Source organism: Ambystoma mexicanum, chromosome 10, assembly GCF_040938575.1.
Source record: "Ambystoma mexicanum isolate Mex_15411 chromosome 10, UKY_AmexF1_1, whole genome shotgun sequence".
In the NCBI taxonomy this organism is placed as follows: Eukaryota; Metazoa; Chordata; class Amphibia; order Caudata; family Ambystomatidae; genus Ambystoma; species Ambystoma mexicanum.
This window is the reverse complement of record NC_090932.1, coordinates 1,579,588,312-1,579,606,257: the sequence shown is the minus strand read 5'-3', so window position 1 is coordinate 1,579,606,257 and position 17,946 is coordinate 1,579,588,312. Positions and strand designations below refer to the sequence as shown.

At 46.6% G+C, this 17,946-nt stretch overlaps 1 protein-coding gene across 2 annotated transcripts in view; it reads left to right on the top strand.

The window, feature by feature from the left end:
• The window catches only part of SLC2A11 (solute carrier family 2 member 11), a 539,079-nt gene that overhangs the window by 11,872 nt on the left and 509,261 nt on the right, over nt 1-17,946 (top strand). The window contains exon 1 of one of the 2 annotated variants that reach the window (XM_069619919.1): nt 1,680-1,957. The exons of the other annotated variant lie outside the window; for it this stretch is intronic. Within the exon in view, the coding sequence (XP_069476020.1) occupies nt 1,784-1,957 (174 nt within the window). The 5' untranslated portion in view covers nt 1,680-1,783. Of the gene's footprint in view, nt 1-1,679; nt 1,958-17,946 lie in introns of those variants that run through there. 2 annotated transcript variants of the gene reach the window in all.

Genomic DNA, 17,946 nt, shown 5'->3' with positions numbered 1-17,946 from the left:
TTGTAAATTGGACAAAAATATTTCTTATTGGGTAAGTATGATATTAGTAAATTGTAGAAAAATAGCATGCACTGGTAAAAACCCATGAAATTCACTGAAAAAACTTTGTTAAAGGGACGCTATGATTAAGTTGCACTACTAAAAACCTATGAAATTCAATGAAAAAACTTTGTTAAAGGGACATTATGGTTAGGTTACACTAATAAAAACCTATAAAATTCAATGAAAAAACTTTGTTAAAGGGACGTTATGGTTAAGTTTCACTAATAAAAACCTATTAAATTCAATGAAAAAACTTAGTTAAGGGGACGTTTTGGTTAAATTTCACTAGTAAAAACCTATGAAATTCAATGGAAAAACATTGTTACAGGGACGTTATGGTTACAGGTAAAAAACGAAAAACCTCAGAAATTCGCCAGTTATGGTAAGCTAAGCAACCATAACTCGTGCCACCACCGCGCACTGCTAAGACTAACACCCAGGACATCAAAGATGACATCACAGATAGGCAACGTTTGCCACTTCTCTGTAGCAGCAGCCTGGGCAATACATATGGTGCTGTAGAGATATGCAGAAAGGCGAGTTTTTAGTATGGTTAGTTAGTGGCAATACATTTCCTACCCCGACGTCCCAAGTGCGACCCATATCTTCTCCCCTGCCCTCCATTCGATGTGGCACATTCCCCAATCTTTTTCATATGTAGGGTTTGTAACAATTCCTGCTGTCTTTTGGGTGCAGCAGGGGGCATAAGGTTTCCCTTTACTATTAGACAGGAGGCTAAGGCCATTAACCTGCCGATACATGCTAAGAGCAAGAGCGGTTATACAAATATTGTGTATGCTTGATGATGCCGGTCTAAGCAGGTAGGTAAAATGCCGGCAGGAGTAGGGTAACAGGTTGTTCAAATATGGAGTTTCCTGGGGTATTCTAGTGGTAGTATTCCAATGTCAATGGCCATCACTGTGTGGTTAAAGAATGCAGCCATGATGGATTGGGATCCTCAGTGCCCATTCCATCATGCTCGTCATTCAACTTCTAACAAGCACTGGCAAAAGCCAGTAGACCTGGTTTCGCAAATGTATGGGGCCTTATTTTTGGTAATGCATGCACACAATAAAAAAGTCTTATCTTCTATATTTCCAAAGCCGGACCAATTGACTTTCCCAATGTTGATTTCTCTGGTTGCTTACCTTGCTTTCATCTGTGGTCTGCTCTATATCCCTCCTCTGTGCCATGTCCCCACTGCTCTATGCTACCCTCCTCTAATTGCGACCTAGTTCCCCTCTCTCCTTGTCTGCTTTCTTGAACACTTTTTTCATCCCCTGAGCTATTTATTATTCTTGGGTCCATTCATCTTTAGCCAGTCCTGCCATTAGCCTTCTCTAGTCCGTTGCTCTCTTCAGCCCTTACTCATCCTGTGATGAAAACAATGCAAAGGGCGCCACCATATTTACATATATCTTTGACGTTAGGCTCTGTTCAAAACAAGGATTTGGTGCAAAGAAACCTTCATGCTAATGGGTACATGCCACTAGAAATGACACTGCAACTATTTCGAACAGGTTCAGAGTGAACCTATGACAAACAGTTGCAGTGCTAGTGTTATGCACCCAGCAATATGGTTTCTGCGTGTGCTTTTTTTTCCCTTTCTCTGATCCATCCTTTGCCATTTTCCTCTGTCCCTCATCCCATTAGGCTGTGTGCCCGGCAAGCTCCCTATCGTTGCAGTTTGACAGGTGGAGCGGCGGGGACTTGGGTCCCTCCCACTTTCTGCAGCACTCACATGGTGCTGCCATCCCTGCCGGCTACAAGCAGCTCTCCTCCCAAGAAGGCTACAAGCAGCTCTCCCCCCGAGAAAGGCTTTTCCTGCTGCCCGACAGTCGCCCCGGCTCCGAGTCCGACCATGGACGAAGAGGAAGAAGAAGAGGAGGAACCCGGCGATTCACCCGTGGCCCGGGTAAGCTTGCCGCATGCACCGCTTCCCCACAGCCCTCCGCACCCTTGCTCTCCCCCCACATCCCCTCAAAACGCACCCTCCCCGCCTCCGACTATCTCCACGATTCTGCTCTTTCTAGCCCCTCAGAAAATGAATCCCCCCGTCCGTCACTCTCCAGGGAATACACGTCCGTGACGCATTTCGGCAGCTCGCCCCCTCTCTCGGGGAGCGGTGCGGCGTGTGGAAGCCGAGCCGCTTCTCGTGTATCCGTGTCAAGGTCTCGATAATGCCACCCGTCAGGCGCCTCAGAACTGGCGCCTTTCGCCTCAGAAATAACGGCCGTTGGTATTTTGGTGGTCGCGCGGTGACACGTTTCCGGTGTCGGTTATCTCGGCGGGCTCTTTGCATTCCAACGTTTGACGTGCTTTTGTTGTCACGTGACTGGGCAGGTGCTATAAAATTAGCTCCCCTGCCAAGCAACGCGGCAGTCCTCTCACATGGTAGGTGAAGTAGCACGGCATTTGACGACAGATTAATGCCTTCCCGCCCACTTTGTGGGCAGAGGGACGAGGAAGCAATTACAGCCATGAATATATATATTGAGAGAACAGTTGTATTTTCCGCAGGGGCTTAATGATGTGGTAGTTCCAGCTTCACTTATATCCCCTGAGGTTGACCAAGCACTCTTTTTCTCACATGGAATGATGAGCAGAAGACTTCCCTCTATGGGCTCTGCAACTGATGGAGCAAATGTTGTGTGAGTCAATTAGGCCCAGAGGTTGCGGAGGCAGAACAATAACCAACCTTGTGCAGTCAGCCTGGAGCTGCTGCTCCGATAACAAAAGGGCCATCTTCTCTCATGAGCACGTGTTGAGATGCCCAACAAATGCACATTACTGCTACACTAGGTCATATATTTGAGGGGTAGAAGCAATGCTATCCAGTGGTGGAAACAGAACAAATTTAAAGGGGGATCCCGGAAGGGCGGGGTCGAGGGAGGAGGAGGTGGAGTTCTGATGGGGCATAGTTGTCAGTTGAACACTGCTCAAAGAAAATGTTCAAAATAATACTTTAAAAATAGTGCACTTTCTTTCATGCTGCTTCTTTCCAAACTCCACACTGTGCACCAATTCAACTTTGAATCACTTCCATGGCAGTGGTGCACCCAAAATACTGTTGGTAATGCAGTGATTTTTACTACATTAAGGGATCCATAGTCACACTCTACAGTTGAAGGCTACCAGGGTAGGTCAGCAGGTTGAGAGACAGTTACTGAGATGTTTTATATTAAAATATGTTTTTTAATCGTATGACATTTTGCAATTCCTTATTAAAAACAAGTGCTATAAAATGCGTTTGGCCAGGGCATGAGTTGGGCTGGTCGCTTGCTTATATTCAAGGCAGATGTGGGGGTATTTCTGCCACTGTAGTTAAAATCAAAAGTTGGCACCCATTAACCCACAGTTTAATTTCCTAGTAACTGCTGTCAACACAACAGAAACATTTATTTTCAATTAAGCACTTTAATAAGCATATAAAACCTTTATAAATAACCAGTGATAAAACACGAAGCGGCTCAGAAATTACAGGGTATGTGTGTGGTAGTCTGACAAAAAAAGAAACACATTTAAAAGAAAACTAGCAAATGCAAGTTTAAGCAGCATTTTTGAGTTTGAAAATTACTTTTTTTTTCTAGGAAAGTGTAAAATGCACATTTGGAAACTAATAATGAGCCCAGCATGCAGAAAGCCGGCTTGTAATAGTGGTGGCCCCCACCCCAGTGATTGTTATGGCCCCTTGATTCCTGTGGTGTTCCTTTCAGGTCAGAAGAAAAAAACATGCTAAGCAAATAGAGTGTGCAAACTCGCACATGAAGGCTGGGCAAAAGAGCACAGAGCAGATTAGATCACATAGCCCCCAGCTTCCCTTGGCGATGCTGGGGACTCGGTAAAACCTTCACAGGGCTGAGGCAGGCCGTGTCCAAGATCAGGCCAGCCATCTGATGCCGGATCTCGTACCCGGCAAGAGCCAGACCATTGACCAGCGCTGATGCAATCCCATCATCTGCTCTGGTGAGTGTTTAGAGGTAGTGGCAGTTTATCACATGGGCTCTGGAGTAGACTGGGCTGCAATGTTAACACCTGCATGTACCTTTGGTTACGGGGAATAAGAAATGATAGTGCCTGACAGAGTTCAGAGGACAGAATTAGACGCAACATTGCTTCTTAGCTCTGTTAAGGTTGTAGTGTCAGACCCTCACATGGATTTAGGATTTAGAATGGGCAAGAGAGTGCCATCTCATCACATCAAATCTGAGATAAAGCAGGAGATGGGACAGATTGTCACGTGCACCAGGGGCTATGAAGTCAGAAGTTGCCTCGAATCCTCTCATGGTCCCTCGTAAAGGTAGTGGCAACCATGCACAGGGGCTGGTGCAGAAGTTGTGCCAGATCTTCAAATGCATACCGATTGATAGGTAGCCAAAATATGAAAGATATTCAAATTAACTTGGGGGTAGAGGTGGCAACAGCAGTGCCGGGTTCGCACACAGTTCATATGCGTAGAAACAGTGTTCCATAATTGCATGGTCGCGGGGAAGGTGGAGCAGTTTGTTGGCAGTTTTACACCGGTATAGGGTTTCGGAGGACACCAGTGGATTTGGGTGAGAGAGCAGAAGGGCCAGGCACTTATAGAGGCCTTCTGAGTACGAGTACAACGTTCAAACACAAGGTTCGTGGCCAGGTCTTTTTTAAAGAAAATTCAAGCTTGATCTCACCACCAAGTCAAAAGTTTCTAGCAATAGAATTTTTGGATAATTATGTGTTGATTGGTTTTAACTTAACCACAGGGCGGCGACTGCTGCCCTACACTAAATATGTTTGATCACACACATCTGATACAGTCCTCAGAACCTGAAGCAGTGGCACAATCCTTTAATGGCTTCATCAGACATCACATGACCACCATGGCCAGATGCATTTGGCTTTGTCAGCAACAGCAACAATGGCAAGTGAAAGCAGCACAGAAGCACAAATAGCAATCTGTATCTATGAGTCTATTAGTGAGGTTATGTTAAGCGTGTTTGGAAATTACAACCTCATGTATATTATGGTAAACATCCATAGATATAAAGAAAATACTTTACATACAAAAGTGTCATTTTGTTTGCAGCTAAACCATGTACGTTTAGTTGGAATAATTCATTTTTTCCAAGCAATTCATGTGCAGGCTGTACACCAACCATAGTGAGAAAGAAACATTCTCTGAACAGACAAGGTACACGTTTTCACATTAACATTGCCCATTTGTAAGAGGATTCAATTCAACACTACAGCTAAGTCAATGCCTAGTCTGGGATACTGAATGGAAACCCTTATTGATATATCTTTATGTCCAGTTCATGCGTTCTGGATGACTACCCCTATATAACACCCCTCTCTTTGAATCCCCCTGACCCCACTGAGCCAAGAAGTAGTTCTGTTTTTCAATTTAAAAGGTTTATTTGAGAATTTAAACAATGTAGATATATATCACACTTTATAATAAATTAATAATTGGATATCACACTTAATATGAGCGGTAATCAATAATGGATAGTCTGGCACTAGCACACTTCTTTATAATCAATGATGAGTGGTTATAGGATGGATAAGATAGCAACAATACTTTATGGTTTCAAATGGATGCAAGGTGGAATGAAAATGCAGTACAGAAAATACTCAATATGCGTTCAACAAAACAATGTAATCACTTTTCTCTGGCAATCCCCTCCCCCCTTTATGCAATGCAAGGAAATGGAAGGAAAGCACACAGTTCTCAGAAATGCAATCAAATGTAATTCAGTTCACCCCAGCAAGATTAGATTACAGATCGGAGTTTTAAACACAGGCCCAAAATGCTTTTACATGTGCTGGCAATGAAGTGAAAAATATGCTACAAATGGTTTTAATTCCCTTTAGGAGGTTCAGGGTGACTGAAATATACTTGGGATGAGTTCAGACTCACTTTAGCAAGGATCTAGGAGTAACTAGCAGGTTAAACGAATTTTTGGCAAATGAAAGCAAAAAGCTTCTGTTTTCACACGTGGAGAAATTTGCAAATCGCGGCAAATTCGCGAGTGCGTTTTTTTTCGCGATTGCGGCACAACTATAGGGACTAGCACTATCGTTTTGGGGTCCTAGGACAGCCTAGGATCTCAGCTTCCAGATGAAAGTTACTGCAAGTCTCTAGCACAAACGGTCACGGAGATATGAGCGATTAAATACAGGTCGTTTTTCAGATTTGAAATTTTAAAGTTCAAAAAGACAAGTGACAGCTAGCAACTAGAAAATGACAGGTGACAGCTTTACAAATGACAGGTGACAGTTAGGAGACAGTTCTACTTAGATTAAAATAGGATTGAATTATATTATTTTAACTAAGAGATTGGTTCTGCACAGTTCTACTAGGTACTCACACTATATTCTTGAATTAGAATGGGCCTCGCCACGGATCTGGTCAGGTTTTAGACTGGACTCTGGTCTGGTCTCTGCACTTCACAGTGATCTGGGTCAGCTCTCTCTCTAGCCTCTCTGGATTCTGGAGATTGATGGATTTGAAGTCTGGATCTCTCTGCACAGCTTTCTCTAGAGATTTATGGAGGTAAAGTATGGATTTTCCCGGCAGAGCGTCCCGCAGCAAATGGATTTGAAGGTCTCTATCTGTCCTGACTGTCTGCTTTTATGTGTTTTGAAAATGGGTGTGTGTGCAGCATCACTAGCCAGCCCCTCTCTCAACTGCCCATTGGCCCAATTCTCCCCTCTCCCATGATTGGGGAAGGAACTGTGAGTCAGAGAGATGCTGTAGGTTTTATGGGTCCGAGGATCCTCCCCTGTCAAATTGCACACAATCTATATTTGATAAAAAAAAACATATTTGCACAGGTACACATTTCACTCATGGCACCCCGGCCCATCCTGCTCGCACTGGTAGGTGGCAAGTTAGGCAACCATTTTAGTGTGCACAACTGCGCGGTTTTCATAGATTCTGGCGCACATGTGGGCTTTTTCGGCCATCTTGGATTTCCTAAACCCACAGCACCAAATGTTGTAGCATAATAGTCCAAACGTGTGTCAGAACACCCAACAAACCCCCCCGCCCGACGGCACATGGATTGAGTCGAGGGGATGTCGGGTGCACAAGGGTTTTGACCCACGCACTGGTATGTCCGCATACTCTTCTTCCAATTCTGCAAATGGCACAGTTCAGCATCTTTTCCTCCATCCGGTACTGATCGATCGGTTCTCCTCGCCGGTCCTGATGGGAATATTGGGCGGTACACCGGGCCCATTGGATCTTCGTTCCCGGTCCCTGGGTCATCCTCCTTGGTCATTCTCCATGGTTTCATCTCTCCTAGGATGATAAAGCAAAAGCGGCAATACCTACTCATAGACGTTTTTCCACCACTGTTGAGATAGTGGGGCAGCATATGCATTTCATCATAACGAAACATTACATTCTTATTTTGAAAAAAAAACAGTATAACTAAGAGACAGTTTCATGCAAATCACAATATTTTAGAGACTAGATGTGGTATGTTTTATGGTTGGAACTGAATTAGTCTGAGACAGTACCCGCTAGGATTCCAGAGGATTCCTCCAGTTGTTGCAGAGTGTGCCTGGGATGGCAACATTTCAACTGGTTTATGTGGACCCACTTGTCTTCCCCCGCTGCCAAAGGACCTTTGGGGATGTGGATTTTGTAGGCCACAGGGGAGATCTTGTCGATGATCTCAAAGGGTCCCTTCCATGTAGGCAAAAATTTGCGCTGCTTGGCCTGGTTCCTTTGGAAGTTGTATAGATAGACCCGGTCTCCCACCTGATATTCCTTCCTGGAAGTTTTCAGGTCATAATGGGTCTTCATGCTATCAGCCGATCTTTCTAGATTCCGCTGAGCGTAAGCAAAAGCATGTTGGAGGTGTTTCCTTAAATTCTCCACATACTCATGAGTAGTGGAGGCATTTATCAGTGTCTGCTCTTGGGTCCTATAGAGCAAATGCCGCGGAAGCACCATCTTGCGCCCAGTCATCAACTCAAATGGTGACATTTTGGTTGCAGATGAAGGGGTAGATCTGATGGCCATTAGGACCAGAGGTAATCGGATATCCCAACTTGGCCCAGAATCTGCCACAAACTTCTTTAATATGCTCACAATGGTTCTGTTATATCTCTCTACTGCCCCAGAAGAAGCTGGCCGGTAAGCAATATGCAACTTCCTTTTGACCCCCAGTATCTCCCACATCTTTGTCATTACTTCACTGGTGAAGTGGCTACCCCTGTCTGACTCAATCCTTTGAGGTAGACCGAAACGGGAAAAGATGTGGTTAATCATCAGGGCAGCTGCAGTTTCTGCCTTGCAGTTTGGGGCAGGGAGACATTCCACCCACTTGGTAAACAAGCATGTCACAGTCAACATGTACTTATTCCCCCTAGCAGAGCGAATCACAGGGCCTACAAAGTCGATTTGTAAATCTGACCATGGCAGTGTCATCCCCCTCTTTTGGAGAGGCGCACGCTGCGTGAGGGATGATGGCTGAAATTGTGCACACACAAGACACCCCTTCAAGTATTGGTCGAGGTCCTGCCCCATGTGTGGCCAGTATGCAACCTCTCTTAAGATTTCCAATGTTGTGTGAAACCCCCTATGACCGGCGGTGGCCGCATCATGGGCGTGACTTAACATCAGGCTTCGGAATGAGGTAGGAACCACCCACTGATCGTGGCCAGCTTTGGATTTCCTTACCAACAAACCGTCTTGGATCCGGAACATTTTTGGACATTTCATCAACACTCTTAGGTCCTCTTTCCCAGTGTAATCGGTATCCGTCAGGGGAAAGTTCTCAGGGTCCTCAATGTGCTGGTAAAATTTACCAATTATTGGATCCCCCTTCTGAGCGGTAATCAAATCAGCATCAGGGGTCTCCTTGCTCCATTGTGCAATTAAAAGGTCGTTGTGAGCATTTGTCTGGGACCTAGTGATAGCAGTGACCTGGATTTCCCCCAACAGGGACTCAATCTCAATTAGATCCCCTTGGATGGCCCCGGTTTTGGCCAGCTGATCAGCTAAGTCATTTCCAGTTTTGTCTGGTCCCTCTACTTTGGAATGACCCTTGATCTTTTTCCAATAGATGGTCATCTCATTCGAGGTGACCAGATCATCAATGTTTTGGATCAACTTCCCATGTTTCAAGGGTTTGTTGTTAGCACATAACATGCCTCTGGTTTTCCAATTAACCAGGTGCTCCACGAACCCGTTCCGTACATAATCCGAATCTGTAATTATGACCAGTTCGCGGAGTTGATGCTGGACAGTAGTGAGGATGGCCTGATGCACAGCCATCAATTCTGCCACCTGACTACTTCGGGGACCAATTTTGTATCCAGCGGAGGGTTCTGGGGACTCATTCACCCATGCATTCCCTACGCCGGCCACCAGTTCTTTCTCCCCGTTGTTGTCAACATGGTACGAGCATCCATCCACATAGACAGTGGGCATTCCCTCACACTTGTCCTCTTCAAAGACTTTGTGGGGGGAATTAAGGTATGCCTCCGTGTTGTCCTTGATTTTTAGACTTTCGTCCTCGAGACAGTTTTCTCTGGCACAATCATGCAAGTCAGCCAGACCTTGCGCGAGGGGACTCTTCTTGCTTTGGCCATATCTGACCTCCACAGGAAAGCCTTGCATTGACAGAATCCAGGAAGTAATTCGGGAATTACTCACATTTCCGGCCCGGATTCTGTCACTTTGGAGATATTGCAGAGGCTGGTGTGGAGTCTCCACTATGATGTGTTCCCCCTGGATGAACGGGCGGTAATTCTTCAATGCCCACACCGTTGCCAGGAGTGCCTTCTCACAATCGTCGAATTTTTCCTCCACAGAGGATAAAGTTTTGCTCGCATAGTAGATTACTTTATTGACCTTGTCATGCTTTTGGTATAATACCGCCGTCAAGCACGTATTAGAGAACCCCGTCTCCAGGAAGAACTCCTTGTTTCTGACAGGGTAAGCTAGGCAAGGCGCTTGTGAGAGGCTTCTCTTGAGTTGTCTTACTGCCTCGGCTTGTTCTGGACCCCATTCCCACTTGACCCCCCCCTTCAGGAGATGAATCAGGGGTCTGGTGATCTCTGCGTAGCCCTCAATGAACTTTCTGCTGTAATTAGTCAGTCCAAGGAAGCTCCTTAGTTCCCGCAGAGTTGTGGGGTCTTTCAGTTTCTGAAGTGCTTCCACTTTCTTTTCCTGGGGACAGAGACCCTGGGGAGTAATCTCATGCCCCAAGAAATTAACACGGGTTCTACACCACTGTGCTTTCTGAAAGGAAAGTTTTGCTCCGGCGGCCCTCAACTGGGTCAGAACATAACGGATCTCCGCTATGTGTTCCTCCACAGATGAACTTTTGATGAGGACATCATCTACATAAGCCAGGTTACCCCTCGCACCCAGGTCGGGCATGGCCTTATGTAGGAAAATGTTGAACTCATTACCGGAGTTAAGGTATCCGAAGGGAGTCCGGGTCCATGTATACTGCTGGCCCCCAAAGGTAAAAGCCAGCTTGTATTGGTCCTCCCTACTGACAGGCACGGTCCAGTATCCATTGGTCAGGTCTATTGCAGTGAATACCTGTGACCCCTGGATCTGGGCCAGCCCTTGGTCAATGTAGGGCAGAGGCCATCGGGAAGTATGGACCCGTTTGTTGAGCTCCCTGAGGTCGGCGCAGAGTCTCCACTGGCCGTTTGGCTTCAATATTCCCAGCACCGGATTATTGAAGGTGCTGTGGACTGGACAGATTATTCCCCGGGACTCAAGGTTCTTAATTATTTCAGTAAGGGACTCCATGGATGCGAGAGGCAAACGATATTGCTTCACAAACACTGGAGTCATGCCAGGGTCCGTGGGGATTGTTGTTGTGTGGATGTCGGTGCGGCCACAGTCATATGAGTCTACCGCAAAGAGATCTTGGAAATCCAAGAAAACTTGTTTCAACTTTTGCTTTTGTTCCAGAGTCACACAGGCATCAGCTAGGTTGACTCTCTCTTCCACCATCTGCCTGAAGCCTGGAAAGACTTCTGGTTTGGCTATTTCAGCGGCCTCCTCCAGCTGGGTGGAGAAGTCCCTGGTCAGAGTGCTGATTTGGACCGGAGGCTTCAGGCGGGAAAGGCAGCCCTCATGGACCTGGAAAATCACCTCATCCCTCCTGAAGTCACAAGTCACATCTTCCTTGCCATAAGGGCAAGAAGTGTACACCAGGAAGTTCCCCCCATGCCGGGTAAAAATCCTGTCTGGTGTTGTATTGTCATCACTGTCACTGTCAAAGCAGTCCTTGGGGATTGGCCCTAACAGTTCATTACCTAAATCTATGGAAAAATGTCGGTCATCAACCGCCATTCCAATAATGGTGCCTGCGGCTAGAGTAATACTCTTCAAGTCGCTGTTATCCACCTCTATTAGAATGGTGTCATGTTCTATGTTGACTAATGGAGTTGGGTTTACCCCTAACCCTTGCTGTTGGAGAGAAGCATTTAGATGTATGTACGCATCAGGGTTTTGCAAATATTGTCCTCTTTTAACTTTCACTTCCAGGGAGAATTGTCGGGTCCTTTCTGGGATGGTGACTTCCTCTTTGATCTGAATTTCAACTGCATAAGGTAGCAATTGAGCTGACCTAAATGCTTTTTCTGGATCATCAAAGCCCATGGGATTATCCGCTAATCGGGACCAAGCTTTGAAGTTTATTAGGTCCAAACTAATGGCAAAGCGATTGAGAATGTCACTGCCTAAGTAAAAGGCGGCAGTGACGTCTCGCACGACCCAACAATTATGGACTATGCTCTTGTTGCCAATGGAGATTTTGAGCATACCCCTGCTTGGCAGGAGATGTTTGGAATTAGGCGCTTCCAGGTCCATTTCCCATTTGTCTATCAGTTTGAATGTGGGAATGGCTGGATCTTTTGGGAGTTGGCGGAACATGGCTTCGCTGATGAAGCTCTTACCATTGTTCACGCACACTCGAGCATGAACAGAGTCCTTCCCATCATTTAACTGAACAGGGATGAACAACTGCTCTCCAATTTGCTGAATATCAGCCAGGCTCTGAGCTGATTTCACATCTTTCTGGACTATAGGAGTGGGAGTTTCTGATTGTGGATTAGTATAGAATCTCAGAGTGTTTCCTTCCAGCGTGGAGTACCACTTTAGACTGGAAGGAAGGTTGATTTTCAGAAATAGAGAGGACCCTCCATCACCAGTCTGTTGTCCTACTGCTATTACTGTCACGTCTGGAATTTGGCTATTCTGGAAGTGAAATTCTACTTGTTCAGATTTTTGTTCAACCATGTGACAGGTGCCGTTTAAACTAACATGGTTGACACTCTGTTTTAATTTTATTGGTCGGCTAGTCTGGGTCCAGAGGACCTTGTTTACGCAATCTATTAAGGGTGACAACCTCCTCAGGAGGTCATTCCCCAGTAAACAAGGGGTGCCCTCTGGAGTCACTACTATGACCGGGTGTTTCACCTTGTGTCGCCCGATCTTAATGTCCAAATCTGCCGTCCCCTCGACGGGAATTTCCTTCCCTTCAAAGTTCTGGAGTTGTCCAGGAAGTGAGGTGAGAGGAATTTGGTAATTCCCTCCCCTTCCTGCATTCAGTTCATCAAAGGCCCTTCTGGACAGAAGGGTGGCTTGAGATCCAGTGTCCACCAGTGCCAAAATTGTACCCTGCCCCTTTACTTGTACCGGGGCATAGTATCTTCCCTCCTTCTCCTCAAGGGGGCACAGATAATGCACATTTTTGGACAACTGGTGGGCTAACTTTCTGGTTTTGGACATCGCTAGCGAAGAGATTTGAGCAGAATTCTGTGGAGAGCCTTGGGAATCTGAAAGAAAAAGTTGGCACTTGGAGATCAGAGCCATTGTGGGTTCCCCTGGCTCCGGTTCCGGGCCGCCCCCCTCTTTTTGGAGGCAGTCATCAGGATGGGTTTGAACCAGGGGATTTTCTTGCGGTTGGTTCTGGGATGAGATGGTGGGCGGCGGTAGCTCAGTCTCCACATCTCCCCAGTCTGGATTTGCATCCCTAGGGACCCATTTTTCTTTGGGAGGAGTTCCCCCATCTCTGAAGGAGAAGATCCTTTTCCAAGGATCTTCTGAGGATCCCTCTCCCTCAAATTGGAAGATCTGTACCTCCTCCTCAAACTGAGTCTGTTTGGGTCTTTTGTTTCTCCTACCCCCCCTCTGCTCCTTAGGAGGCAGACTTTCAGGGGCAGGAGATTTTGTTTCCGGTTCCTGGGTTTCCAGGGGCTGTTTACAAGTGAGGAAGGAAGCTTCCTCCAAGGCTTTACACCCCCCTTCCCTTTGTGCCTCCTCCCTGGGAACCGGTGAGTTATCGGGGTGCTGCCCCCGTCATTGTTCTGGAGCACCAGGTCCACAGTTGGGTGCGTTCTGCGCCGGCATGCCGATCTGAGGGTTCTGCTGAGCCCTCAGTATGTGACCCAGATCCCGCGCCATGTTTTGAACCTGGCGCTCTAACTGGGAAACCCGCTCAGGCTGATACGGGGCCCTGTTTTCTCCCCTGGGCTGATCCCGGGAAGGGTAGCTATCCCTTCTTTGGTAGTACCCCTGGTTGGGAAGATTTGGATACCCCTCCACCCTTGGCCTCCCCTCTCCCGGATTCGGTTGTCTGGGCTCAGGGAATTGGGGAAAGAAGGGTGGAGGATTTTGGGGTTGGAAGTTGGGTGGATACCTGGGGAAGAAGTTCTGCCCAGGGTTTGGTGAGTTTCTGCCCTCCTGTGAGAAGTTGGGAGGGAAGTTCCCTGGGTTAGGTGCTTGGCTGGATCCCCCCCCTTGGGCTGGAGGAGTCCACACATAACCCAGGATGGGTCTGTTTCCCTTGTACCGGGGGCTTAGATAATCAGGAGAGCGAGGGACCCCATTTGTGGGGCTGCCTCCCTGGCCCCCTGTCTGTGACTGGCCAGAGGACCTTCTGGGCCTAGCATTATTAGGTGCAGGTAGGTTTTTAGGCCCCCCCCATCTCCAACTCTAAAACGGGGGTGACCTTTACCTCTGCCACCTTGGCAGCAGCAGGGGTGTTGTTGGCTTTGGGGTTTTTGGGCGCATTATTTTTATTTTCTATTGGCTTCTGCACCTCATAGATCCGGGTCGCCTGTTCAATGACCCAGTCTAAAGATCTTTTCTTGTGAAAATCCCTCACGAGCTGGGTCATTATGTATTTGGGCAAGGCATGGAAAAACGTATTAATAAATTCTCTACTATCCGTGCGCACCCTTCTTGTGGTCTGTGCAAAAGCACGCTTTAATTCCTGCACAAATTCTTGTGGGGCCTGATCCTCCCCACATTGTAAATTGTAGGCTGCCTTGCGAGCCTCTTGAGGATTTCTATGAGTAGAAAAATGTTTCAAGATGGCCGCCTTATAGGTGGACCATCTTAAATGATTTTGGTCCTCCAGCCCTGCAAAGAAACTGGAGTACTCTGGGGAGAATGTCCACTTTACATATTGAATACAGCTTTGGCTGTCCTTCAAATGGAAAGTCTCCATCATTTGCTCAAACAACTCTAAGTGCTCCCAAACAGAATACTTAGCGTTCTTATGGTAAGGCGTGATGACGCTCCTGATCGCCTTAATCTGCTTTAAGGGGTCCTTAAGCAAGGCCCTTTTTGCCTTACTGGCCCTTTTGGTTCGGGTAACCCTGGTCCATTCATCTTCTGACTCAGAGGCACTGCTCCCAGAGGTTCCCGTCAGATCTTCCAGGTTTTCCCGGATTCTGCGAGCCTGGGAATGGCTGGCAGAATGTGGGGACCTGGTCTCCTGTTTCCTGTGGTGCTCAGAGGAGTCTTCAGACCCCTCCTTGCGGCCAGGATTTGCTGGGTACCCCCCCACTGACCTAACTGGGCAGAGGTTTTCAGAATGCCCTTAATGGGCCTACTCTCCTGGGGTTCCCCACTAAATTGCACTGTGCTTAGGTGCCCATACCCGGATGCCCGCCCCTCCATACCTGGGTGGTACTGGCCTATGAGCCCCATACTTTTGTCTGGATAGTAGTCTGCCATCCCTGTGGCCCGGTGCTCATGTGCGCCGGGGAACATGGGGGTGGCAGAGTCCAGGGACTGAGAGGTATGAGGGCCTCTGGTACTAGGGCTCCTGAGGTTATGCTCCGGAGTTTCCCTTTCCCAGCGAACCTCATCTCTATCCGCCCCTGCTCCCTGTTGCAATGCAAGAGCCTGCGCCTTCAGTTCCTCAGTTAAGGCCTTACTAGACTCTATCAGTCTCTCCTGCATCGCTACCTGTTGTTGGAGCCTATCATTGTGCTGGCAGAGAGCCTCATTCTCTCTCTGCGTTTCCTGATTGGTCCTGGAGCACTGGGCCAGTCTTTGCTGCAGGAGGGTTACCTCCTGAGCTGTATCCCTATTGTCCTGCTCCTTTCTTGCCAGAGCATCCTCCACCTTCCTGGTGTGCTCTAACAAGTTCTGGTGTTCTTTTTGGAGGTCACCCAGTCCCTGGAGGGCCAGGTGATTTTCTTCCATTTTCCTTTTTAAGCGGCAGACTTCCTGGCCTAAGGTATCCCTTTCCTGACTAAGAGCCTGCATCTGTGCCGCCAGGTCGTCCCTTTGCCTTTGGAAGGCACCAGCTTTCTGGCATTCTTCATCAAACTCTGCCTGGGTATCCAGGTCTTTCAAAATCAGCTTGTTGCTCTCTGCCTTCACTCTATCTAGATGACTTTGCAGGGTGGCTACCTGCTCCGTGCATGCCCTGTTAAAGTCTAATTGTTGCTCCAGCTTTTTCTGGCTCTGCAGCAGGGAGTCCAAACCTTCTTGGTACTCCTTCTGCAAGGCAAGAAATCTGGTATCCTGGTCAGCCTTTTCCTGTTGCAGGATGTCCATATCCCTCTTTATTTTAATGATGTGCTGTCTATTCTCATTTCCTGACTCCTGGCTCCCCTGCAGCCTCTGCTCAGAAGAGACCAGGTCAGATTGGACCTTCTCTAACGCCATCTGTCGCTTATTCGCCAGATCTTGGCTTTCAGTTCATTTATCCTGCATGTCTCCCATATATAGGTACAGGTATGCGGCTATCCTAACCATCTTGTCTTGTTCATCCTTAGCTTTAGGAGCCATGTATAGTTCACTCAGGGCCACATGTAGGTGACCCTGATCTCCCCATATATCTGACCCTGTTTCAGTGACCTGTTGCGTGATGGCCTGCAACCAGACCGTGCGGTCCTGGTGAGTCCACTCACCTCTCACAAATAACTTATGTAAGAAGTGCTCTCTGGCTATTTTCATGTCTACTAAGGTCGTCATTCTAGAGATTGGTCTCTGTCCTGACTTACAGAAGTTTGTATTTTATTTTTTCAAAACAGACCTTTTCCTTAGAGCGTTCCTTTGAGGAGTGCTTTACAGCGTAACACAGCGTGTGATCCGACCGGATATATGTATCTGGTCAGCTGGCACGCCGTATTAATCTGCACAAGTGATAGATCTAATCCAAACATCCGGCACGAGCCCCCAATTTGTAAGAGGATTCAATTCAACACTACAGCTAAGTCAATGCCTAGTCTGGGATACTGAATGGAAACCCTTATTGATATATCTTTATGTCCAGTTCATGCGTTCTGGATGACTACCCCTATATAACACCCCTCTCTTTGAATCCCCCTGACCCCACTGAGCCAAGAAGTAGTTCTGTTTTGCAATTTAAAAGGTTTATTTGAGAATTTAAACAATGTAGATATATATCACACTTTATAATAAATTAATAATTGGATATCACACTTAATATGAGCGGTAATCAATAATGGATAGTCTGGCACTAGCACACTTCTTTATAATCAATGATGAGTGGTTATAGGATGGATAAAATAGCAACAATACTTTATGGTTTCAAATGGATGCAAGGTGGAATGAAAATGCAGTACAGAAAATACTCAATATGCGTTCAACAAAACAATGTAATCACTTTTCTCTGGCAATCCCCTCCCCCCTTTATGCAATGCAAGGAAATGGAAGGAAAGCACACAGTTCTCAGAAATGCAATCAAATGTAATTCAGTTCACCCCAGCAAGCTTAGATTACAGATCAGAGTTTTAAACATAGGCCCAAAATGCTTTTACATGTGCTGGCAATGAAGTGAAAAATATGCTACAAATGGTTTTAATTCCCTTTAGGAGGTTCAGGGTGAGTGAAATATACTTGGGATGAGTTCAGGCTCACTTTAGCAAGGATCTAGGAGTAACTAGCAGGTTAAACGAATTTTTGGCAAATGAAAGCAAGAAGCTTCTGTTTTCACACGTGGAGAAATTTGCAAATCGCGGCAAATTCGCGAGTGCGTTTTTAGGGACTAGCACTATCGTTTTGGGGTCGTAGGACAGCCTAGGATCTCAGCTTCCAGATGAAAGTTACTGCAAGTCTCTAGCACAAACGGTCACGGAGATATGAGCGATTAAATAAAGGTCGTTTTTCAGATTTGAAATTTTAAAGTTCAAAAAGACAAGTGACAGCTAGCAACTAGAAAATGACAGGTGACAGCTTTACAAATGACAGGTGACAGTTAGGAGACAGTTCTACTTAGATTAAAATAGGATTGAATTATATTATTTTAACTAAGAGATTGGTTCTGCACAGTTCTACTAGGTACTCACACTATATTCTTGAATTAGAATGGGCCTCGCCACGGATCTGGTCAGGTTTTAGACTGGACTCTGGTCTGGTCTCTGCACTTCACAGTGATCTGGGTCAGCTCTCTCTCTAGCCTCTCTGGATTCTGGAGATTGATGGATTTGAAGTCTGGATCTCTCTGCACAGCTTTCTCTAGAGATTGATGGAGGTAAAGTATGGATTTTCCCGGCAGAGCGTCCCGCAACAAATGGATTTGAAGGTCTCTATCTGTCCTGACTGTCTGCTTTTATGTGTTTTTAAAATGGGTGTGTGTGCAGCATCACTAGCCAGCCCCTCTCTCATGATTGGGG